The sequence below is a fragment of the Sciurus carolinensis genome, chromosome 7 (assembly GCF_902686445.1).
Source record: "Sciurus carolinensis chromosome 7, mSciCar1.2, whole genome shotgun sequence".
Taxonomy (NCBI): domain Eukaryota; kingdom Metazoa; phylum Chordata; class Mammalia; order Rodentia; family Sciuridae; genus Sciurus; species Sciurus carolinensis.
The window spans coordinates 38,764,234-38,790,123 of NC_062219.1; the positions used below are offsets into that span (position 1 = coordinate 38,764,234).

At 36.2% G+C, this 25,890-nt stretch overlaps 2 protein-coding genes across 6 annotated transcripts in view; both read right to left on the reverse strand.

Annotated features, from left to right (window-relative positions):
* The window catches only part of Trmt11 (tRNA methyltransferase 11 homolog), a 49,554-nt gene extending 47,178 nt beyond the window's left edge, over nucleotides 1–2,376 (reverse strand). For 3 of the 5 annotated variants that reach the window (XR_007109529.1, XR_007109530.1, XM_047558859.1), the window contains exon 1: nucleotides 2,279–2,376. Coding sequence is in view for 1 of the 5 variants with exons in the window: in XM_047558859.1 (XP_047414815.1) it covers nucleotides 2,279–2,350 (72 nt within the window). In the remaining 4 variants the exon portion in view is untranslated. Of the gene's footprint in view, nucleotides 1–1,999; nucleotides 2,147–2,278 lie in introns of those variants that run through there. The other 2 variants (XM_047558861.1, XM_047558860.1) reach the window with 2 other exon arrangements.
* A 6,256-nt stretch (nucleotides 2,377–8,632) lies between these two features.
* Nucleotides 8,633–25,842, reverse strand: Hint3 (histidine triad nucleotide binding protein 3). Its single transcript, XM_047558980.1, has 5 exons — nucleotides 25,476–25,842; nucleotides 19,723–19,840; nucleotides 15,173–15,242; nucleotides 13,035–13,161; nucleotides 8,633–9,811 (listed from the first exon to the last, which is right to left on the reverse strand). Exons 1-5 carry the CDS (start codon nucleotides 25,644–25,646, stop codon nucleotides 9,779–9,781), a joined length of 519 nt encoding a protein of 172 aa, XP_047414936.1. The 5' UTR covers nucleotides 25,647–25,842; the 3' UTR covers nucleotides 8,633–9,778.
* Nucleotides 25,843–25,890: the final 48 nt, after the last annotated feature.

Consider the following 25,890-nt stretch of genomic DNA (forward strand, 5'->3'; position numbering starts at 1 on the left):
GCTTATCACACTAAAAATCTAAACAGCTTTAGAATATTCACCTCTAATTGCCTTTTGAGAGTGTAACTGAACATTTTTCATTCTTTTCCTATCAAAAAACACATTCGACACTATTAATTTATCCCTGCTTTCTAAACCTTTACCCTCCAGATATCTGTGGTCTCACACCTTATTTTACTTTGAGTTGTAGATGGACACAATACCTTTATTTATTTATTTTTATAGTGCCTCACTGTGCCACAACCCCAACCCGGCCTCACATCTTTCCTATATTTGCAATATCTCTCAATAATGCTTCCAAGCATCTGTGCTTGGCTCACCACTCTTTTAACCCTACGCTTGGAGTAACTTTATCCTCTCTTCTAGTTTTCATATGCAGAGGACTCTCAAATATTTTTCTCTGGATAGCTCTATTTTGCTCTATGCATACTCACATCCACTACCTACCGATGTTATACAAGCAAAGCAAATTCAGTATAACTGAAACTTACATCTTGACATCTGCCTGTGTACTTACTTTAAATGGAGACATTCCTACATCCATCCCAGGAGTCATCCTCAACTTGTCTCTTTTCCCCCAAAAATCAAGCTTTGATGATCTTATCACCTAAATGTTTTTACCAGTCTATCCCATCTTCTTACCACTTGTACTAAGTCAGGCCTTAATCAATTCACAACTTAATCTTTCAACTAACTCTTAACTGATCTCTAATTCCAGTCTCATTTCTCTCAAATCCATCCTCCATATTCCCGTCAAAAGTTATTTTTTAAAAACTTGATTCTGCCACTTCTCTACTTAAACTCTTCAATTAATTTCTCTTCCAACCTCCAGGGTATTCAAGGCTTTGTATTTTCTGTTCCCTATCTACCTCTCCTGGGCACTTATTAATACTCTCTGTCATATATCTGATGATCTAGTAGTAGCTAACAATTTGCAATATTAATATACTTATTTATCTCCCTGGCCCAGGTAACTACTAGTAGCCCTGTAGTCCAAGTGTCATTCCCAAGGATGTCCTCTTAAAAACCAACATTCCCCCATCCCTCAGGTGAATGAAATTCCCCTTCTATCTGCTCTCATATTTCCCTGTGCATCTGCTAACCTAATTCTATGCTTATGTGTCTGCTCAACCCTAAGTCTAAAAAGCAAGATGCTTGAGGGCAGAGGCTATTAGGATTTTAGGTAGTAGCCAGCAATGAGTAGTGAAATGCACTAAGGATGAAGTGAAATTAAGAATTATGCCTATAAGTATCTTTAACTCTCTGAGAAGATTCCTTTAGTAATGCTGGAGCACTAAGGTAATTTCTGACCAACTATTGACCCCAGTGCCCACATTAACATGGGACTGACTTATAGATGAAGCCCCCCACTAAATAGAATGGTCACCATGACAGTTCCATGGAGGACCTAAGGTCAAAAACTCCATCACCCAACTTGAAGGAGGAATTGAACACCTGATTGGAAAGGTGGCTGAAGGATGACCCCGGTTTTCAAGTCAACCACAAAACAGTAATAAATCTGGGGACAGCATTGTCTCCTTTGTCATTCTCTGCTGACAGACGGCCCACTCTCTCTTAAGAGAGTTCTCTGCTTGAGCCTCCCTTTGCTTTTACTTTACTTTCACTGCACTTTCACTTATAATAACGTTCTCTTGCATGGCTTTTGGTGTAAGACTTTAAATTTTCTTTTGTTGGAACACAGGAACCGAGGTTTGGAGTTTCAGTTCCCTGCTTTCCTGTGACAATGATAGCCTCAGTGTCCATCATATCAGACGGCAGGAATTCCGAAAAGGTTTCTTGAATAGATTAAAACAAAATTTAAAACTCCCCAACTGTTCCATCATCTAACAGCCACTACCAACCCCTCCACCGCACTTGAACCTCATATTCTGATACTTAAACCATACACTGAACTCCTGTTGAACGTCTCTCTCCTCCGTTACACAAATAGCTCCTGGAGGGAGAGGCCCCATCACATTCGCCCGCCTAATTCTGGTACCTGGCGCACGTGCAGAATGAATGAAAACGCTCAGCACACGGAGAGGACTCCTCTCTCACACACCCTCCTCCAACGACTAACAGAACTTCTCTCTTTCACCCTTCACCGAGCTCAGCTCCCGGCCCAGGGACCGAAAGACTGGGGACGCGTGATTCCGCCGGGACCAGCAGTTCCCTGAACCGATGCGTGCGCTGGAAGTGCGGGGAGCCTCCACCTACAACCAGACCCCACCGCACAGTCCTCTCCCTTCGGGAATTGTGAAAGGTGCTGCGGGCTCACCGGGAGGCGGAATTCCAGGTGTTCCTGAGCCATGAGCAGTAGATACCTGTTCAGGGTGCACCGCCGCGCCATTGCGGTTGCCCTCCGTGCGCCTGCGCGGCCCGCATGAACCCACCCCCTTCTCCCTGAGGCGGAGTCTGGAGAATCGGAAGCGGAAGCTCAGTCGGGCGCGCGCTGTGCTGACAGTCTTCGCGCGCGGCGTCCGCATTCTGCTGCTGTTGAAGCAGCTTATACCTGGGTACGTGCAAGAAGTTAGTGCGAAGAGCAGCGTTTTCCGGAGCAGGTTCTGATAAGGCGAGGCCTCGGTCATATGTCAAGTCAAAACCACCCATGTATCTGTCGGGCTGAGCATCTAAGACTTGGAAAGGGATTGGGTACCAGAGATCCAGTGAGAAGGAGAAAAGTTCTCTTAATGTGTACTAAAATTTTTGCGATTAGTTTTTAAAAAAGAGGGGAGGGGACTTCCCGAACAGTTTGGTTAATAAAGGTGTTTTATAACGATTTGTATATGAATTATGGGAATATCAAATTTCTTGATGTGCCAGAGGGGTCTCTGGTTATCATTCGTTAATGAATACGGTTCATGAAATGAAAGAAATAACGTTGATTCTCTATAGAAACAAGAATGCAAGTTGAAATTCTGAGGCACCAATTCAGACAAGCAACTGGAGTTTTTGATTTAAGAATGATTCAGCTCCTGGAGGTCAATTTCCAACAAGCAAAATCTCCAGGGGTGGACAGAAGTAGATCCCGTTCTATAGTCTAAAGACTCCCAGGAAAAAACATGAAGCCTTAGTTTGCAAACTACGTCCTCTCATTTGCTGTGAAGTAGATTCTGTGCATAGAAAAAAATGTGTGAAGGGAAACTGGAGATTCAGCCTTCTTAGTCATCATAAACTCATGCTACCACAATTCAAACATGGTAATCAAGGGCTATACTTTCGTAAACATGATAGCTGCTTAATTGAACTAAGCTGGAAGACTATTCTCCCCACATCTCAATAAGTGACTTAACTACCAAGTTTTCCCCAAAGGAGGCCAATCCAGGGCCTGCCAGAATTTCCTCTGAGGACCACACCTTAGTTTGACTCCTTTATAAGCAAACCAAAAAGTTTTCACTCTTTGACTCCTCTCCAAACGGGGCAAAGCAAGACAGTGATTATTAATCACACTGCTCCAAGCTTCAGTTTTGCACCTTAGGTGGACTTTTCATGGTCGTGGATTGGACCGCATTTATTATTTCCTTGGGCAGAATTTGTAACCAGTCATAGTGTAAGATCACACAGTCCATTTGTCTCATTTGAGCCAGGTCTTTAGCTTTCCCATTCTCCTTCCTTCCCTTGTCCTTCCTAAAATACAAGAAGCAAGTTTGATGTCTGAACTAAAAAAGTTTCTTGAAAGTAATTCACAAGCATTACATTCTTGATGGTAGGTGTGCAACTCACCTTCTAGATGATTTTTTAAGTACATTTATTTAAGCACAATTCTCAGTACTGTCCACCTTTTGATCCTAATTGCTTCCCAGGAGTAGAAAAATTATATAATGTCGGGGCTCAGAAAACAATACCCCAAAATGAAGGCAAAATTTCCCTTGCTCTGTCTTCTGCTCCCCTTTTTCCCTACAAGGCAAGCCATAGAAACTAGAATTCCTCTTCCCCACGGGGAGTAATAGACACTAGAACTTTTGTACTCCAAAGCAAGCCCATAAAGCCAAAAAATACTGATCTTCCTCCACCTTTCTGTCTTTGAGCTGGCCATAAAGAAATTCTTTGACCTACCTGGTCTGACAGACCACAAGACTCCCATTTCAGAAGGGGTTTTGCGCACCCGGATCAGGGAGGACGAAGTGCTGCAGAGTGGCCAAAACAGTTAACAGGTCTTCCTGTGTTTTCCCTCTCAGTTTATGACAATTAAATCATACCCTTCTTGTCTAATCATATTTCTCCACGGTTGTCCTCTCTTCATAGAACCTAAGCAAGTAAAAGAACAGTTCACTATGGATCTTTGGGTCTTCATTCTAAAGGCTCTCACGTCACTTAAAAATTATGATTAAATGAATCAGTTCATTTCAGTGACTTCAGTGAAGCCTTCTCTTTTACCCTATAGTAATATATAGATCATCCCTGATTCCTTTTAGGGGTTTTCTTAAACGGTCCACTATATATAATAGCAGAGTCTAAAGCAGAGTTTTACTCAATTCTGTAGGGCTCAAGTTCTCAAAATTGGCTGCATATTGTGATTACCTAGAGTTTTTTAAAATACTGAGGCCTGGAATCTAACCCAAGATTCAAATTTAATTTGACTGGAGTGTAGTCTGAAAATAGTTTTAAAGTTCCTGAGTTTTTAATGTGCAATCAAATTGAAGAATCACTTATAGCAGTAGTTCTTAAAGTGTGGTTCTAGGACAGGCAGCATCAATATCACCTGGAAGTCATTTAGAATTATTGCCCCACTCCCAAACCTGCTGAATCAGAAATTCTTGAGGCGGGGCCTAGCAGTTCGTTTTTTAAAAAGTCCACCAAGAGGAGCTGAAGCATGCTAAGGATGCTTTGAGTCCCTAGAGGTCCAGGCACCACAGATAAATATTTTGTTGTTTCTTGGCCCACCTTTGGGGAGAGAATTCATGATAAATTTGCAAAAATGTCATAAATATTTTTCTCAGAGGAAGATGTATCAAGAAGGAAGTATTCCTCTCTTGCCAAATGGATTGAGAATTAGTGTTGAATTTCCTTAGCTGTGAAAATATCTAGAATAAGCCTACTTAATAAATGATTTCCTGTGGGCCAAGAATGCTATCTAGAACTAAGCCTTCAGAGAAAGCATAAATCTAATGAAAAGATTAAAAACAAAACAACAAAAAAAGTCAGCAAAATGACAAGAGCTATATGATACTTTCCCATAGCCCTGTAAGTTTGGATATTAAACACTTAAAATGTCTGATACAAATTAATTCTTTGGAAACTCAAAAAAGCTTCACACTTGTGTTATATTGGTCATGGTTATTGCCATTAAAGACACCAATGCAAGAAGATCAGCTGACCTCTAGGTTATAATCTTTTGGATTGAAAATTGCCTAAAATTGGTGTCTTCAGACTTTGGTTTGTCATGGTAATATTTCAAGGCATTCAGAGATTTACTGAACAGTCATATTAATCATTCACTATAATAAGGCAATAGAGATACAAAGGTAAAATACACACACACACACACACATACATATATGTCCACAACTCCAAGGCTCAAAATCCAGTATCAAGAGATAGCCCATTCTATCTTGACTAGATCGCATAAAACATCCATGCTAAGACTGAAACAGAAGAAAGAATATTGCTACAGTTGGGAATGGGAGGCAACAGAGAAGACTTCACAGAGGAGGTAATATGTGAACCTGGAGTTAAGAATGAACATATTTTCAAAGATGTGCACAGTGTAGTTATACTGGTACAACTAAAAATGTTACAAACTGTTGGTTGTTATAACAACTGTTAAAACTAAAAATGGCTGGTACACTGGGGTAAAAGTGCATGAAATAAAGATGAAAAAGACTGAAACATTATCTTGAGGGTAAATGATGTTTTCATAAGCAAAACTGCATGAATTTAGTGATTTAAAAAGAATTTTACTTGGTGCTTGGGACTGAACCTAGGGCCTCATGCATATTAGGCATGCGCGGTACCACTGAGCTGTATCACCAGCCCCAATTTAATAATTTAGGCAGTAATTCAGAAAGAACTCTATGTTAGAAAGACAGCAACTGGAGGCATGAAGCCAAGTCATGAGATTCTAGCAATAGTCAAGACAAGAAAGAATGAATATTTGAAAAGGCAGAGAGACTGAGCATTAAGAGGAATGAAATGATTTTTGCTTTACCCTTCAAGGTTACACCCTGGTACTAAAACTTTTGGTATGTATCTCAAGTGTTTAGGAGCCTGAGAAAACTTTATGGCATATGTGTTCTGTTTACTGGAGTAAAGGATAAAAGCAGGGAGATCATAAGCTTCTGCTGTAACCTCAAGAAAGTATGATAACTTGGCCAAGATCCAACAGTTTAAGTGGTCAAATTATAAATGTATTTTGAAGATACTGCCAATAGATTTGCTAATAATTTAGATATGAATGTAAGCGACAAATAAAAAATGACTCCAAGATTTTTGGCTTCAGCAACTGAGACTAGAGTTGCCATTGATAAAGATAGGAGAACAGATGAATGGGTTGAGGAGCAGAAATTTGAAGCCTGAGGTGCATATTTCAATACCATACTTACTTGAATAATATTTGGTTTAGGGGTCAGTTTAATTAATGCATGATTGTTGGTTGTATTCTATCTCTCCCTATGAGATTTTAAATAACCAATCGTACAAGAATCTGATTCTCCTTAATTAGAAGATTAGACATTTTCATTCATTTAAGTTGAATTATAGATATATGGTTTTTGCATTTTATTAGTAGAATAAACAGGTCCAGCTTCATTTTAGTGACTTGGGAGTACTTGTACCTAGTACATACTGAAAATTTAATGAAACTTGTGTTTTGTAGAGGACATTTTGACGTCAAAATCTAGAACTATTTGAGTGTTGTAATAATAAAGATCGTGCTCTGACCTTTAGTTCTTTCTATGAAGAGGTGAACCTTTTGTATGCTGTAATCAACCAATTTATCAAACACCTTTCTTTGTGTGTGCGTGAGGGTGGGGTTTACTGGGGATTGAACTCAGGGTACTCGGCCACTGAGTCACATCCCCAGGCCTATTTTGTATTTTATTTAGAGACAGGGTCTTATTGAGTTGCTTAGTGCCTCACTTTTGCTGAGCTGGCTTTGAACTTGCAATCCTCCTCAGTTTCCTGAGCTGCACCACCACGCCTGGCTATCAAACAACCTTCATTTGAACCTGTTTTTAGTACTATTAAGAGTCCACAGAGGCAAAATTTGACACAGCATTTTTTTCATTTTTTATTTCATTTTCTTCTAAGTTAACATAGTTTAAAGTAGTTCATTATAACAATTTTGTAATTCTATAACCATGAATAGTATCACTACATGCATATACATGCTCTCTATACTAAACATTTTTAAGACAGGTTATGACTTGTCTTTGCTTAGAATTAATGTTTATGGACAGGTAAGGAGTTAAATGCTTACACCACCAAAAAAAAGGCTAATTTTATTTGTAGTCATTTGATTATTAATCTTTGCAAGTAAAGAGAACCTCCATTAAAAAAATGTGTTTCCAAGAGTTTTCTAAGAAAGAGAGGTTGTAAAGCTATATAAGTGGGATCACTTGGTTAGTCACATTTTTGGAGATCCATAAGGCATTTTAGAATTCCTTAAATATCTGTCATGTTATTCTCATAAGGATGTCAAGTATATCATTGCCAGTTCACACAGTAAAACATTCAAAGCCTGCACATGTTGAAATCCTTCCCTGAAGTTGATCATATTTAGAATGATTTACAGAAGCTTGTAACTGTTAAAGTAAATGCCCAGTTAGCTGTTTCACAAAACACTGCTGACAAAACTATATCCTCAATTTGGAGAACCCATAACCCCTGCTTGCAAATCCCTCTTCTCCACCTTTAGTGAATAAGATGAAATTAGAACATTCTTGCCAATTATAAACTAACAGTGAAAGTAAACCTCATGAAAACATTGTGATTTTCTCCACCTAAAATGCCACTACCTCCCAAACATTGAGTCTTGAATACTTATTTTCACTACTACGTATTCTCAGAAGTGGTCGCCCCTCCACAGCCTCTTCTCTGAACCTCACAACACTTAACACACCAAATTCTACTCACTGATTTTTGTCAGGCCCCTGTAAAAGCAATTGAAGGCAGGCTGTCCTCTCTCATTTCTTTATTCCCTGATCCTAGCAGTGTCTGATACAGGTTAAATGCCCAATAAATATTTTCTGAATAAATTAATGAACAAACTAAACAATGTTGACTCCAGATGTTGTAACTAAGCATTGTAATAGGTATTTCATTACTTAAAACTATGTTTAATATGCCAAAATGAGGAGTGAAAACTAGTAATCCAATAATACATTAATCTTTATGTTCATTTCTTTTCATGTACGTGACATCAATAGCCACTGGCACAGGTAGGGATTATTTTTCAGTGACTTTTCTTCATTCACATTCACTAATGTGACCGAGATTAGCACCAAAAGACAATTCCTAAGGAAACAACTTTGTGAAATGATATGAAATAATATTAGCATTGTTACTCAAATAAAATTTCTCATAGAAGCCTATCTATTTCTATTTTCAAATCAGGTCCTTTTCATAATACAAGTAGGTCTAAACACTTTTTATTCTAATTCTGCTATGGTACAAAAAAAATGACATAAAAAGCAACAGTTTCTGCCAGTTTTAATACAGTATTTTATGCTTCTTCCTCTTTTACGTTCTTACAGGTATTCCATTACAGTGAATTGTTAGATAACCAATTGCTTGTTATTGTAAATCCCTGTTAGAAAATTACATTATTTTAGCCCCCCATCTGAGATTTCACTTTCTTGCAGTTAAACTTTCCACAGTTCAGCTACCCCTTATCAACAGTAATATGAAAATATTAAATAAAAATTAGAGAAATTAACTCATACATTTTAAATTGTACCCATTTTGAGTAGCATGATAAAATCTCATACCATCCTGTTCTATCCAACCTGGGATGCAAAAGTATACACTGCCCTCCTGTTAGTCACACAGTAACCATCTCAGTTATCAGACTCTCATAGTATCACAGTGCTTGTATTCAAGCAATCTTTCATTTTATTTAATAATGGCCCCAAAGGACAATAGTGATGCTTGCAATATATTACAATATATTGTTATAATTATTCTATTTTATTATTGTTTATTGTTAATCTCTTACTTTGCCTAACAAATTACATTTTATCACAGGTACGTATGTATAGGAAAATAATATATATATGGTTTGGTACTATCTTGGGTTTCAGGCACCCAATGAGGGTCTGGGAACATATTACCTAAAATTTGAGTAAAAAGTGACACATATATAATTGTTTCCATCAGCAAGATCAGAGATTACTGTGTAGTGTGGTATTCTTTATTTTGAAAATGTATGTAGAATGATTAAGAAATATCTAATTTATTTTTCTCCCTCAGCGTAACGAAGGTTCCACTAAAGTACTTTTTATATTAGTTTAATCTTCATAAATAAATTGCTATTAAGACTACTCTTTTTTAAAAACACAGAGCCCTTCTTAGCAATTTGATTTTAAGTTAATTTTATCTATAATATCTTATGCATAAAATCCTTAGACAACCATTAAAACAAAAAAAGTCAATGACAAAGTATTCATATAACTATATCACAGACCTAAGGAAATAGACATTCAGAAAAGATTTCAAGGTTACTCAGCAACAGCCTCTGATAAAACCCAACAAATCTTAAAATTGCAATTAGAATTCAAAGGGATCAAAATATTAGTTTATACTGAGCCAAGATTAGGAAAGTCTTCCACTGTTGGTATTTTCATGTTCTTAGTTTTTCAATCAAATAATCAGTCTGTAATTGAAAAAACAAACAAACATGTTTTTATTCCAGATAGCATATCAGATAATTTTGATAATTATCAAATAACCAGAAAATTATCTATCAGATAATTTTGCTAGCAACCCTATTATAATAAGGCATACCAGTCAGGTGCACCTATAATCCCAGGAGCTTGGGAAGCTGAGGCAGGAGGATCGCAAGTTCAAAGCCAGCCTCAGCAACTTAGTGATGCCCTGAGCAACTCAGCAAGACCCTGTCTCTAAATAAAATATATAAAAGGACGTGGCTCAGTGGTTAAACACCCCTTGGTTCAATCCCTAGTACCTAAATAAATAAATAAATAAATAAGTCATACCAGAAGAGCAGGGTACTATACATTCTCTTCCTAAAAATGTCTCTAAAAAAAACAAAAAAATCTAATAGTTTTATAAACTACAGTAAAGGTACTCTTCATTATATACAAATAGGCAAATTTTATTAACTATATTTCAGATTCATTAAAAAAGCATCAATAAGAAATGGAAAACAAAGTTTTAAAAAGTAAAGTGGATATGGAGGAAACTTAAATGTTATTACTTAAAGAAAGAAGTCAATCTGAAAAAGCTACATACTGTATGATTCCAACTACAAGATCTTATGAAAAGGCAAAACTATGGAGACATTAAAAGGATCAATGGTTGCCAGGGAATCAAGGGGAGAGTGGGATGAATAGGCAGAGAACAGAGTGGAAAAATGTCCCGTACATTTGTCAAAACCCACAGAATGTACAACATCAAGATCGAACCCTAGGCATGGGGTTGTAGCTCAGTGGTAAAGTGCTTGCCTAGCACATGTGAGGCACTGGGTTTGATCCTCAGCACCACATAAAAATAAATAAAATAAAGGTCCATCAACAACTAAATAAAATACTTTGTTTATTAAAAAAAAAAAGAGTGAACCCTAAAGTAAACTAAGAACTTTGGGTAATAATGATAGGTAAGTGTTAGTTCACTGATTGCAGTAAATAAATCACTGTGGTGGGGATATGATAATGGGGAAGACTGAGCATGTGTGTAGGCATGGAGTATATGGTAACTCTGTATTTTGCACTAAATTTTGCGAACTACCTAAACCTGCTCTTAAAAATAAAGTCTATTTTTTAAGGTAAACTAAAGTCTTTGAAGTATATCATTTCAAAGAGCCTTTCTCAATTTTCCTTCATAATCTGGAACACTTTTGGAATAAACTTCAATATATATATATATTTTTTTTAAGTCTCATAATATAGACTACTGAAAATACAGATTTAAGAAGAATTCAGATTCCCAGGATGAACTATTAACACATCTTATGGTTTTGTTGATTCATGTTTTCCAACTAAAAAGTTTCATGAAAGAAAATACATTCTATTATTAAGTTATACTCTCTACTCCCAAAATGTGATTTAATTAAATTTTACAACAAACCAAATCTTATAGAAAAGTAGAAATACAGATAGGAGCTAAAGAGAGAAAGGAAAGGAAAGGAGAAAGGAAAAAGGAGAAAGGAGAAAGGAAAGGAGAAAGGAAAGGGGAAAGGAAAGAAAAGGAAAAGGAAAGGAGAAAAATCCCTTTTTTTTTTGGTACCGGGAATTGAACCCAGGGGCACTTAACCACTGAGCCACTTCCCCAGCACGCCCTTTTTTGTATTTTATTAGAGACAAGGCCTCGCCCAGTTGCAGAGGTTGGCTTTGAACTCTCGATCCTCCTGCCTCAGCCTCCCAAGTTGCTGGGATTACTGGAGTGCACCACCGCTCCCAGCTTTACAATTTCTTAAAAGGTTATAAACTATATGATTTTTAGAGACCAAAACTGCTGCCTGTAGAACAACCAACCTTATTTCAAAATATACACACACACAATTTTAAATATGCTCAATAAAATCAGTTGGACATGTTGAAGAGAACGTTATATTTGAAATTTGAAGTTTCTAGAAATCTAAGACTTTTTAATTTCTTCTGTACTATTAGAATAGTATCATTTACTAACTAATGGCAAATAAAAACTATTTGATTATATTCAGATACAGTAAACTATCAGTCATCTTATGATCATGGACATAAAAAATAAGAGCCTGGTAAATTATTGGTCAAGGAGCCCAGAAGAACCAGAGTCTAAGGAAACTGTCAGACCACTAGTCTATAAATAGCTGAATTTTTTTCTTTTACTTTTGCCTCAGCAAAGTCGGAGTCTGAAATATTTTAGGCTGAAAAGTTCAACCCCAGATCAGTACTAAAGTCCTTTACTTAGGAGTTTAAACTGATAATCAAAAATTACAAAACTTGCCGGGTATGGTGGCAATGCTTTTAATCCCAACTACTTGGGAACCTGAGGTAGGAGGACTCCAAGTTCAAGACCATCCTGGGCAACTTAGCAAGACCTTGTCTCAAAATAGAAGATAAAAAAGGGCTAGGGACATATAGCTCAGTGATACAACACTTGCTATGCACAAGGCCCTGAGTTTGAGCTCTAGTACCCCCGACACACACAAAATTACAAAAAATTGGTTTCTATGTTGATGTACATTATAACAATAGAAACAGTAGGTAACTTTTACCGAGCACTACCTGTAAGGTACTATTATTTACTGGCAATACTAGCAATTGAATCCAAAGCCTAACAAATGCTAGGCAAATGTTCTACCAATGACCTTACTCTCAGCCTTGGAAAGCACTTGATTTAAGTGATTTATACATAAATTATCTCATCATCTCTCTTATTAACCCGAAGGGCAGGCACTGTTACCTAGGTTCAGGTAATAAAAAACTTGAACCTGGGTTGGGGATGTTACTCAGTGGTAAAATACTTGTGGAGCATGCACCAGGCCCTATGTTCAATCTCCAACATCAGCAAAAAAAAAAAAAAAAAAAAAAAAAAAAAATGGAGACTTAAGCAAGTAATCTGTATATGGTTCCTTGAGTAAGAAATAGAGCCAGAATTCGTATCCAGATCTGACTCGAAAGTCTGAATTCTTAATGTCATGCTTTTCTATACTGTGTTTGCAATGGGGAGACCTGGCCACAGCTTCTCTCTATGTAGACCTAATGACCTGGAAAATCCCCCAATGTAAAAATATTATTTTGAATATTAAGCAATATGTTAAAACAGGTGGTCAAGCTACTGCAAGTGATATGTGCCTAGTCTTGCCAAGAAAAGAACTATAACAAAAGGACAAATATTTTAAATATGTCTGCATATTCCTGGCAAACAATACTTACCGTGATAAACCAATAAGAATTTATTCTATAAACCAACTTGGATAAGAAGCCAAACTGACTGACTGGTGCCAGAACATGAAGGTGCAAGTGTGAAATGGAACAAAATGGTGGTACATGGAAACCCATCCTAAAATAAAGAAGTAAGAAATGATTAACAAATCAATTCTACTGTAGTTTAAAACAATTTTTAGGTTAAATGACATAAATATTAAAGATATCTAAAACATATTACCTAAGGTAGAAAGAATATCACTCATATATCTCTTTTCCTATATTTCTTTACACACTTCATCGTATTCACATAGTTCCTCTTCTTTTCATGTTCAAGTTCACAGTAATATATACTCTTTATCAAGGAAGGGCTTAATCATACATTTCGCCTAAGAATAACCTTTATAAATACTAAATACTAAGCTGGCATTATCCTTATCACTTCAGTCCTTAGTACATTAAGCTTAAATTCTAAGATACATTCCTGTAATGAATCTAATAAAGTTTCTGGGCATGCAAGTAGTAGTGTTACTTTATTCCAAGGCACAACCAGTAGATGGCATGCTTTCTCCTCTAATAAAGTACTCAGACATTTCTTTGCCTACCAATATTTCAAAAGTGATGTTAATCATATCACCATGGGCTGAGTGCTTGCCTAGCATGTGAGGCACTGGGTTCTATTCTCAACACCACATATAAATAAATGAATAAACAAAAAATATTTTTTTAAAAAATCATAACATCAGGTAAAAAAAAAAAACTTGATCACCTAAATTTAATACAAAAATTGAGTTAGATGATAATTATTCCTAAGTATTTGCTTTATAAAACACTTATAAGATAATTTCTTTCAATAGAAAAATAATTTTTAAATATAATTTAACCTCTTGCCTTTCATTCATCTATAATGAGAAACTGCTCCAAGATTATGCATGGTGTCCTCTGAAGGATATGGAGCAGGCTAAGGAAATTTCAAAATTCCACCCAGTTGGCACACTGTGAAAGAAATAAATATTTGTGGAGAGTAAAAAAAAAAAAAAATTCATTTTCAATTTCCCTTTAAGGATAAGCAAAGATTAAAAGTTTAAGAGCTTAGCACAGTGGCTCACAGTGTAGCCCCAGCTAATTGGGAGGCAGAAGAAGGAGGCTCATGTAAGTCCAGGAGTTTGAGACCGGCCTGGGCAACACAGTAAGACCCTGTCTCAAAAAAAAAAAAAAAAAAAAAAAAAAAAAAGGTTAAGAGATTTCCCAAGGTCACAGTGGTAAAATACAGTGGAGCTGGGAGTAAAATTCAGGGCTCTTGACTCCTTGTCCTAAGTTCTTTCTTCTACTAAGTAGTCCTAAGATTGAGAAGGGAATGCATTGCTTCAAGCCAGAGGATCTCAAATACCATCTGTTACTTGTCATTATCACACTAGGATAATGTTTAACAGTTTTCAGAGGATCTTCACACAATCTCATTAGTACACAAGTCGGCAGAGCAGGTAATCGTGGACAACTAAAATGACTTGTCTAAAATCACACAGCTAGTGCAAATACAGTGCACAAGTGACATGAATAGTATTAGAATTCTGAATTCTGGTTCCAAAGTGTTAGAATTAATCTGTACTATACCTGACTTGGTACTGCCTACATCACATAGGACAAAGTGAGAAATCTTTTAAAAAGAATACCATCATTTATATTAATCAACACAGTTAATTGAACATATGTGTTTTTATTCAGTTTGGCAAATGCTAGAGTTCAGTTCAGCAGGCAATAAATCCAATTTAATTTCATGCTAGAAGTCTAATAATGTATTTTTAAATCATGAAAATAAAATTTTATCTAAAAAAATTCATTTTATACACAATTTTATAGGAATGCCCATTCAGAACAAAGAAAAAAATGACTCATAACCATTTTCACTACATATATATATATACAGATATATATATATATATATCTGTCCAAACTATAAGTTGATATTTTGGAGATTCTGAGACATGAGAGGAAGAAGTTTTATCAAATTTTTATTATATGAACTATAATCTTACTTTCAGGAAAAAAAGTATTTAAACCTGACTGCTGTTTCCTTTTTCATGAAAAATAACATTTCAGAAAATTCAATAATGCATAATGTTAGTTTCTATCTGATGTATACATACCTCATATTTGAAAAGTCAGTGAAATCATTCTTTTTCAGAATGCTTTTTCCAACAGTTACCATGTCCTCCACTATTAAAACAGGAAAAAAACATTATACTTGAGGAGACATAAAGTTCACTAAATTGCTATCAATTTTAATTTTGGGGGATCTGGCCAAAGTCATATCAATTGGGAAAACATTTAAAGACACATTCAACAGCTTTAGCTTTAGTTACCAAGAAGTCTGTTTACTCTCAACTGAAATGAATCTTCAAATTAAGCCCCAGTGCAATATCATTATCACAAAATTTTACACATATTAGCTGGCTTTGGAGAGCAGTTGGGGGAATTATCAAGTGGCTATTTAGAACATCTGATCATCATGATGCCTATTTTAGTAAAGAGAATAGGTAATTATACAGAAATTGTTTGAATTTAGAAAAAAGCATGTTCACTGCAGCATTATTCATAATTTCCAAGATACAAAATTAACCTAAGTGTCTACCAACAGATGAATGGATAAAGAAAATATGACATATATGTATATACCTATATGTGTGTGTGTGTGTGTGTGTGTGTGTGTATATGTACACAATAAAACACTATTGAGCCTTAAAAAGAAATTCTGACATTTGTGACAACATGGATGAGCCTAGAGGACATTTTGCTAAGTAAAATAAGTGAGGCACAGAAAGATGAATAATGTATGATCTCACTTAAATACAGAATCTAAAAAAGCTAAACTCATAGCAACAGAGTAGAATGGTGGTTAGGAGGGGCTGGAAGCAGGGAAGGGTTGGGAAATGTTGGTCAAACAACACAAAACTTCAGTTAAACAAAAGGAGTAAGTTCAAGAGATCTGGTATACAACATAAGGACAATGTACTATATCCTTAAAAATAACGAAAATAGATTTTAAGTGTTCTCATCACAAAAAAGGGCATATGAGTTAATGTATAGGTTAATTAGCTCAATTGACTCATTTTATAGCATACACATATTTCAAGATATAATGTTATATAAAACAAATATGTGCATTTTTGTCAATTAAAAAATAAACTTTTTAAAAGAAAGGAAAACTGAATTTGTCTTAAAAAAAATTAGATATACGATATCCCTTCAAGTGATCCTAGTCTTTACTAGTTAAACATTTGTGTAATGATTTTGACGTTCAAGTTCTGTCTTCTCATTTTTATTCTTTTGTTTTTTATGGCCTTAAGAGGGAAAAGAAGTCTCCCCATCAGAAAAATGTTGGTAACCTGGGATCTTCAAAGTACAATGCCAAACCTTAAGCCTATGCACACTATAATCACGTGTCTAAAAGAAGTGAGAGATTCAACAAAGGACAGTTGTTATATTGAGGCTTACTAAATTGTTATTATTTACTTCTCTAAATCAGGCTTGCACTGGGAGACTACCAGTTTCTTACATTTTAAATTAATTGATAAAATGTTGGTATTAAGCAAGCTCTGATAAAATAAAAAGTTATAACCTCTCTAGAGCAACCACTAAAAAATACAAAAAGTAGTGACTATGACAACAGATAAAGAATACTGTAAAAAAAAAAAAAAAAGAAGATGAGAAATAAGATATGAAGCAACATACAACAAATGGGACAAATGGCAAGATGGTAGACCTAAACCCAATGATATCAATGGTTACGTTAAACGTCAATGGGCTAGGCTGGTGATGTGGCTCAGTGGTAGAGTGCTTGCCTAGGTATGTGTGAGGCACTGGGTCCGATTCTCAACACCACATAAAATAAATAAATAAAATAAAGGTATTATGTTCATCTACAACTAAAAAATACAAAAAAATGTCAATGGGCTAAACATTTCAATTACGAGATTTTCGTATTACATTTTAACAAAATCTCAACCATATTTGTTTTCAATTATTTAAATATAAAAATGCATTTGGCTGAAAGAAAAAATATATAATGCAAATAGTAAACAATAAAGTAGAAATAACTATGACACAAAAGAGACTCAAAGAATATTTCCACAGAGATATTTTATGATAATTTAAATAATCAACTTATTGAAAAGATATGAATCATAATTATGTATTCAAATAAAATCAAATTCCTCAAAATACATGGAGTAAAATCTGTTGTCTCTATTTCATTGCTATATATACTTTATTATTTCCTTTTTATACTTATTTTGGCTTGACTGGCTTGCCTCTTTCTAGCATCTGAAAGTGGTAACTGAACCATTGGTTTTAAACTTCCTTTTCTAAAATGAGCATTTAACTATAAATTTCCTCCTAGATACCATTTTACCAGCATCCCACAAATTTTAATATGTTGTATTTTTGTTACCAATCAACTCAAAATATTTTCTTCTTTGACCTATTTAGGAATTACTTAGAAGTGTGTTATTTTTAAAAAATACATTTTCTTCTTTATTTACTTGGAAACTATTTAGAAATCTGTTTTTGTTTTGCTTTGTTTGTTTGTTTTGGGTACTGGGGATTGAATTCAGGGGCACCTCCCCAGTCCTATTTTGTTTAGAGGTAGGGTCTCACTGAGTTGCTTAGCACGTCGCTTTTGCTGAGGCTGGCTTTGAACTCAAGATCCTCCTGCCTCAGCCTCCCAAGATACTGGGATTACAGGCATGCACCACCATGCCTGGTTAGAAATTTGTTGTTTAATTTAAAATATTTAGTGCTAGTACAGGTTTTGTTATTTGTCTAATTTAATTTCATTGTCTTCAGATGACATTTTATTAGGCTTCAAGCATTTGTAATATGAGATTATTTTATTGAATAGAATATGGTCTATCTTAGTGAACATGTACTCTTCAAAAAAATGTGTATCCTGCAGCTAAGTGGTATTCTGTGTCAATAATGGTCACTAGATTTGACAGTATTATTGAGCTCCTCCATATGCTTATTAATATTTATCCACCTTTACAGACTATATGAAAAATTAATACTTTTAAGCTTTTAATATGGAAATATTCAAATATATACAAAAGCAAAGAGAAAAACATAATGAAATCCCAAATACACACCAGCTGCTTAAAAATTAGTAATATTTGATACACAACAGTTATAAAACCAGTTACAACAGCAGCTTCTATTCTCCCCAAACCCACCTCTACCTTGAAGATAAATTGAAAAGTTCCAAAAATAATAAAGAAAATATGATCTCTAAGAAACTATCACAAGAATGAAATGGAATCTTTTAATACCAATGAAATACTAGAATGTTTCAATTTCTGGTAAATTTAGGTTAAATCTGCAGGGCATGGAAGCACATACCTCTAATCCCAGTTACTTGGGAGGGTGAGGCAGGAGGATCACAAGTTCAAAGGCAGCCTCAGCAATTACAGAGACCCTGTCTCTAATTTTAAAAAAATAAAAAGGACTGGGATCAGGCGCAGTGATACATGCCTGTAATACCAGCAGGTTGGGAGGCTAAGGCAGGAGAATCGAGCGTTTAAAGTCAGCCTCGACAATTTAGTGAGGTCCTGAGCAACTGAGCAAGACCCTGTCTCAAAAAAATTAAAAAGAGCTGGGGATGTGGACCAGTGGTTAAGTGCCCCTGAGTTCGTTCAATCCCCAGTACCAAAAAAATAAAAAAAAAATTACTGGGGATATAACTCAGTGGCAAAGTACCAAGCACCCCTGGGTTCAATTCCCAGTACTCTCCCACACACAAAAAAACCAAAACAGGTTAAATTTGATCTTTGTAAACTCAACTGCTATCTTCTGGTATGAACCGTGTATGTTCTCAAAAGTACTGAAAGAACTTCAGATACTAAAAATCTTTGCAGTATCCAGAAACAACAATTTAAAACCCAGTAAGTCTAGCTTAAATTAACCGTATATACATCAAAAGTTTCCATTTAAGAGGATTCTTATACTTTTTGAAAAAATCTGGTCTAATTTTCTATCTTGTAGTTTAGCTTGTAGTATTAACCAAACTAATCCCAAATCCTGGTGACAAAATCTACAAATTATATTCTGAAGTGAACTTAGAAATGTTTTAGGAAATGATAGCTGACAAGTCACAGAAGGCAAAAGTAGGAAAATACAGAATAATTCTGGAAGAAGCAAAATTCAGAAACTAAGTTTATCACCAAAATCTCATTAACTGTTGCTAATTCATCTGCATTAGTGATTGACCTTAAGGGAATATAAACATGATCTTACTTTGAGGCAATATAATTATGCTCATATGCCATACTGTAACTTTTATGTTTGAATTTTTTCATAGCACCTTTCATTTGCAGAGTCAAGAAATGCCAACATTTTAAAAAACTCAGAGAGGCATTATCTTTCAGAAATTTTAGACATTAAATAACATGATGCCTGGGATTTGCTTCAAATCATTTGTGGGATGTTAATATATGAAAAATGACCATAAGTTTATAAATATTGAAGCTAAGTGATGAATACATGGGGATTATACAATTTTATTTATTTTTGTATACATTTGAAATTTATAATAAAAAGTTCCAGTCACAATAGTCCCTTTTCATAAAACGAGACATGTTGTTATCGCCACTGCTAATGACAATTCAAGATGATATAACTATGAATAATAGTGCCATCATCTTACCCAATTCTATTTGCTCTCTCTTTAGATCATTGCAATTTCTAATATGCTTCTTTGGCACTACAAGATAATGATGAGGTGCTGCTGGTTTTATATCTTTGAAGCACACAAGGTCTTCATTCTAAAGGAAAAAAAAGTAATTTGTTAGTGAATTTTAAAAAATCATTTCCTAACACTGTTCTAGTACAACTTAAATATCATAAATCTCTGAAAGGAAAATAGTATGCATGCTAAAAATAAGTCCTGTTAAGCAATTTTATGATTATGTACTAAGTATATAAAAACAAGTCTTAGTTTCTGTAATGAGATGCTCATTTATTCCAAAGAATAAAAAACCTTAAAGTTTCTCCTTTTCCAAGAGAAAAATCTATCTATCCTACATAATTTTAATCAATCTTATATAAAAATAAAAAGTTAAAATTAAATAAAATCAGTATCAATAAGCATAGTTTCCTCAGTAAAATTCCCTGAATGCACAGTTACTCATTAGTTCTCCATTCCAGAAGCTAGAATTGAATTTGAATAAGGACCTCACACTCAGGTCAGTGATCTCAGTCATCATCCTAAGATGGCAAACATGATAATTAAAGCAGTTTATCCATTTTTTTGTTATGGTTTTGCTGTCTAGTAGTAAATTTAAATATTGATATACATGGATTGTTCTAGAAAGGGATAAGGTAAAGGATCACAATGTTTTTGTTTAAAGCTTTCCATTTTTTCTTTACTTTGTCCAGCTAAGAAACAAGACGTACTGGCCATCAAATCTTGCAACACAAAACTGCCATACTTATAGAGTCCAGATTAGTTGATAATAGTTGATAACACAATTTCATATTTTTATTTCCCCTCAATTATGACATTAATATTTAAAAATCCAGAGTTAATTCTTTCTGGTACAGAATACATACTGATTAGGATTAGTTTGAGATGATACAGCTGAATTCTTCCTCAAATAAGGAGTAACACTTCTTAGATTAACAGAACTAGAAAACATTAGTCTAAAAGATAACAGGAGAAAAAAAAAATTCCTATAAATACCTGCTGTTTCATACTCCATGACTCAGCCATATGAACCAGAATACTCAGTTCTCTGTTCATCTTCCAAACCTCTATTCTGAAATATTTTATTTATTGTCACATATGATTTGTTTTCCTAATTCTAATTGAAAACAACAACTATCATCAACATATCTGTGATCAGCACCAGGAATAGATAACATTTCTGTCAAAAGCAAAGAAACCTGATGTTTTAGTTAGCCTATGCAGTGATTAAATTAGATCTCCACCAAGGTTTCAACATATTGAAGTTGGCTCTCTGATGTCATCCTCCCTCTCATTGCTACTATTGGTTCGGTCACTATTCAGATCTCTATTTCAAGACTATAATTCTATACCAAAAATATGCTGTCAAAAAGTATGAAATAAGTACAAAATTATTCTTTGCAATGTAATGTATGTCAACAGAATGAAAACAAGACAAAGATCCACAATTAAACTAGAATATTGGTTGAATAAATTGTGACAAATACATATAATGAAGTATTATTTGGTTATAAAAAGGAATGAGGAAAATCTCTATACTTATGAAACTATTTCTATTATACATTTCTAATATTTTAAACTAGCAAGAAGCCTACAGAATGGGAGAAAATCTTTGCCACCTGCACTGGACCTGAGACCCTGGGCCTACTAGAAGAAAAAGTAGGCCCAAATCTCCATCGTGTCAGCTTGGGAACCAAATTCCTCAACAACACTCCAAAAGCACAAGAAATAAGATCAAGAATTAACAAACTAAAAAGATTCTTCACAGCAAAGGAAACAAGAACATGAAGAGAGAGCCTACAAAATGGGAGAAAATCTTTGCCACCTGCACCTAAGATAGATCACTAATCTCCAGGATATATAAAGAACTCAAAAAACTTAACACCAAAAGAAACAACCCAATCCATAAATGGGCTAAGGATATGAACAGATCCTTCACAGAAGAAATACGAATGGTCAACAAATATATGAAAAAAATGTTCAACATCTCTAGCAATTAGAGAAATGCAAATTAAAACTACACTAAGATTCTCTCTCACTCCAGTAAGAATGGCAATTATCAAGAATACAAGTAATAATAAGTGTTGGCAAGGATGTGGGGGAAAAGGTACACTCATAACAGTGCTGATGGGCATGCAGATTGGTGCAACTGACAATGCAGGGGGGTGGGAGTAGGTTCACCAGATGGGACACAGGGAGGTGGGGAGAGCGTGGGGGGAAGCGAGGGAGGATGGGAAAGAAAGACAGTAGAATGAATCAGAAATAACTTTCCTATGTTCATATATGAATTCACAACCAGAGTAACTCCACATCCTGTACAACCACAGGAATGGGAAGTTATACACCATGTAGGTATGATACATTCAAATACACTATACTGTCATATATAACAAAAAAGAAAAAATAAATAAAAATAGAACTATGCAAGGAGTAGAAGCAAGGGCAGACTACCTTGTGAAAGATTCTGCAGTGCTGTTCTGGATGTCATTTTTGGAGACTATTCTAGAATCTACTCCTCTAGACCTTCCAGTGATTTTTCTAGAAATAATTCCTTACATTAAGTCAATTTATGATTAAAATAGCTAGAACAGTTTTTCTTTCCAAAAACTATGCCGATACCTACAGCAAATAAAAAGTAATAACATTCCAAAGAACATTTCAATACCAGACCATCTAAGGTTTTAGAAGAACTTTGAGTAAAGGAGGAATTAAATTAGCACTGTAAAATTTCCTCAATATGAGTTCAAACATGATGAAATCTAATCCAGTGTTGCTTAACCATTTCCCATTATCGTCACGCTCGAATTCTTTTAAGACATTCTATGGGATTTTAATACCATAGATATATTATTTATCTGTTTATACACTCTGTGAATCTGTGCATAGATTCCATGCATAGAATCTTCCTACATAAGAAGAGTAAGATATGTCCCCCACCACAACAAAAACCATTTTTTACCCCCTTGGTAATAGATATATTCCCTACTGAGAATGCATAATTTAGCCTTTGATTAGTTCAATTCTGTAGAACATGGCAAGAAAACACTGTATAGAAATCTATGTGGTAAGAAATTTTTATCTTCTGGATAAATTTTCCAGACTAAATCCACATAATGTTGGTAACTTATTATTATTATTTATTATTCTAGATCAAATGATCTCCTCTATACTTATAAAATATACACTTTACTTTTTATGAACCCAATACATCTACATGTTCATGATGACTATAGATGAATGCATATATAAACATACACATATAATGAAAAACATACAAATTAAATATTAGGTAATTAGTCCCTTTGTAGTGTGTGTGGCACTGGGAAGTGAACTCAGGGCCTTTCTCCTAAGCCACAAATCCTCCTGTTTGCCAAAGTTCTGTGAAAGCTGACTATATTTGATGTTTTCATTCTTTCCTCAGGTTCTTCTCAATCAACTGAAACTGCCTTGTCTCACCACTGCATTTCAATTGCCCTCCTCAAGGTCAATAAGCATCACTTCATAGACAAAACAGTCCTGATCTAAGTTGGTGGGTCCACAAGCACATTACGGTCACCTCATCTAGATTTAACAATGACGAAAGGCTGATATTACTGATAATTCCTTCCTTCTTGATTTGTTTTTTTTTTCTTAGCTTCCCTGGATTTCCTTCTAAATTTCTGGCTGTTCTATCTCTGTCCCCTTTTCAGATCCTTTTGTTCTGCCTGTTCCTTAATGTTAGTATTTATTAAGAGTTCTGTATAAACCCCCTTTCACTTCTTCCCCTTCATGTACTTTCTAGGGGATTTTATTAATTCCCTTCTTTTTAAATTTCCATCTATAAATTGACAGTTTGTGTCATCTGGGCTAGAGACACAAACTTCTCTACAGAGTGCCATGCCATGCCATCCAACCATTTAATGGACATCTCTACTTACATGCCTCTTGCTCACTTGAAACACAATTCCAAAACTGAACTCACTTTGCTACCTACCACACCTTGCCATCCCTCTCTTATGTTCCCAATATTAATGAAAGTTTACCAGTTTAACCTAGTCAGAAACCTGGAAATCATCTTTGACTCCCCACTCTTCCTCATTCTCCTACATATAAATCAGGGTCTTCAACCTTGGCAAACTGCCATTTTGGTGTCAGAAAATTCTTTGTTATGGGGGGGCTCTTCTGGGCATTGTATGATGTTAAGAACAAACCTGGCTTCTTACCCACTTAGGTGCCAGGAGCACTCACCTCCTCCCCGGTCACACACACACACACACACACACACACACACAGTTGTTACAACCCAAAATATTTGAACACATTGCCAAAACTCACCAGGAGGCAAAACTGCCCCAGTTGAGAACCTCTGATTCATATTCATCAGCAAGTCCTGCTTGTTTTATCTCCTAAATATCTCTTACATTGGTCTATTTTTTCTTTATCCCCACTACCACATTCTAATTTCAAGCCACTACCTGGCATGATTACTCCAACAGCCTCCTAACAAGTTGTCATACCTCTAGACTGGTCCTCTCCAATCATTCTCCACAATGGTGCCAGAATGATCTTTTCAAGATCAAACCCCTTCATGTGGCTCCTAGATCCCTTCCTTCCAACCCACCATTAAACATTTTGAAACTTCCCTTCTCACTCTTCAGAAAAATACAAAACTCCTTAAAATGAATTTCAATACCATTAATGATCTGGCCCCTTGCTTATTATTCCAGCCTCATCTCTCACTACTCATTTCCTCAAACTCTACATTCCAGTTAACTTCTGTCAGCTCTCCTCTGGCACAAACTGAACTCCTGGAGGTTCTCTCCACCTGGGACAGCCCTCTCTCCTCTCCTCATCTGGCCAACTCTTACCTATGTCTCACCTCCTCTGGAAATTCGTCCCCGATCCCTCAAACCTGCGTTAGGTGTCCCTCCCACAAGCTCAGAAAATACTATAAAACCACCTGACCACAGCACAGGCACTGTAATTGGCTGCCACATTTGTATGCATTCCACCCCTTAAATTATAAAACCTACACACAGACTGTCCTTTTATCTTATCCACCACTGACTCCAAAACCAGGCGCTTAGCGAATTAAAGAATGCTTACAATCTTTGGAGCTGATTTTTTCAAACGGTTGTTTCTTTAAAAACAAGTAGAACAGGTTGAATAGAGTGTGTACCAGATATCCGAAAATATTTGGGCAACGTCAAGTCTGAAATTTCCACGTATCCCAACTGAAAACACTTCAGTAGAAATCAAAGGCTATTAGGTAACAGTTTGACTTCAGACCCACTACCCTCCACCCCAGCCTAGTTTCAGCCAATCTAAGAGCATTTCGCATTATAATTATTTTCTACTAGATTTATCATCGGTATTGGTATGAAGAGTGTGCAGAATTTAAAATCCTTATTCGGAAAGGAGAAAGAATCTCTGTAACAAAAACAGAGGCCCCAAAACGCTCTTTTCTGCCAAAAATCTCGCTACCTGCAGCGAGGAGGAGGTTTTCGGCTATAGCACTAATTTTTCTCCCCTGGGAACTGTGCCTCGTTGGAGGCACTCCCGGGGTCTCCTCAGAGAAGTCAGTAGTCTTTCGCAGGACACCCGGCCTTCCCCACCCGGTCCACACTGCGGCTCTGGCTCGCGAGCTCTGCCTGGCGATCCGGATCCTGCCCACCCTCCACACCGGCCAGGCCTCCCTCCCGGAGCTCCCGAGGGGCGGTCGGACGTCCACCCACCTCACAGGGCAGGAGTTCGGTGCTGGTCTCCTGCTGCCTAGCAATCCGACAGAACAAGCAGTTGCTATCGTAGTCCCGGGACTCCGGGGACTCTGCCGCGGCCTTGGACGTTTTCTCTGAGTTACTGTCTGAGGCCGAAGGTCCATCACCGATCACCTGCTGCTCCGCCATGGTACCTGCCCCTGCAGCCAAAAACCCCGGCTTCGCCAAGAATACTGCGCCGGCGCGGGCCCGCCTCCCGCACTTCCTCGGTTTAATCTCGAGGCGTCGCCCCTCGACCGGCTTTGGGCTAGGCAAGAAGTGGGGCGCACGCGCCGACTCAGACTGACAGAAGAGCTAGGGCCACACGACCGGCGTTGGGCCTGGAAACCAGCTACCACTAGGGAGCGAGCGAGGGCGCTATAGGGGTCGCCCC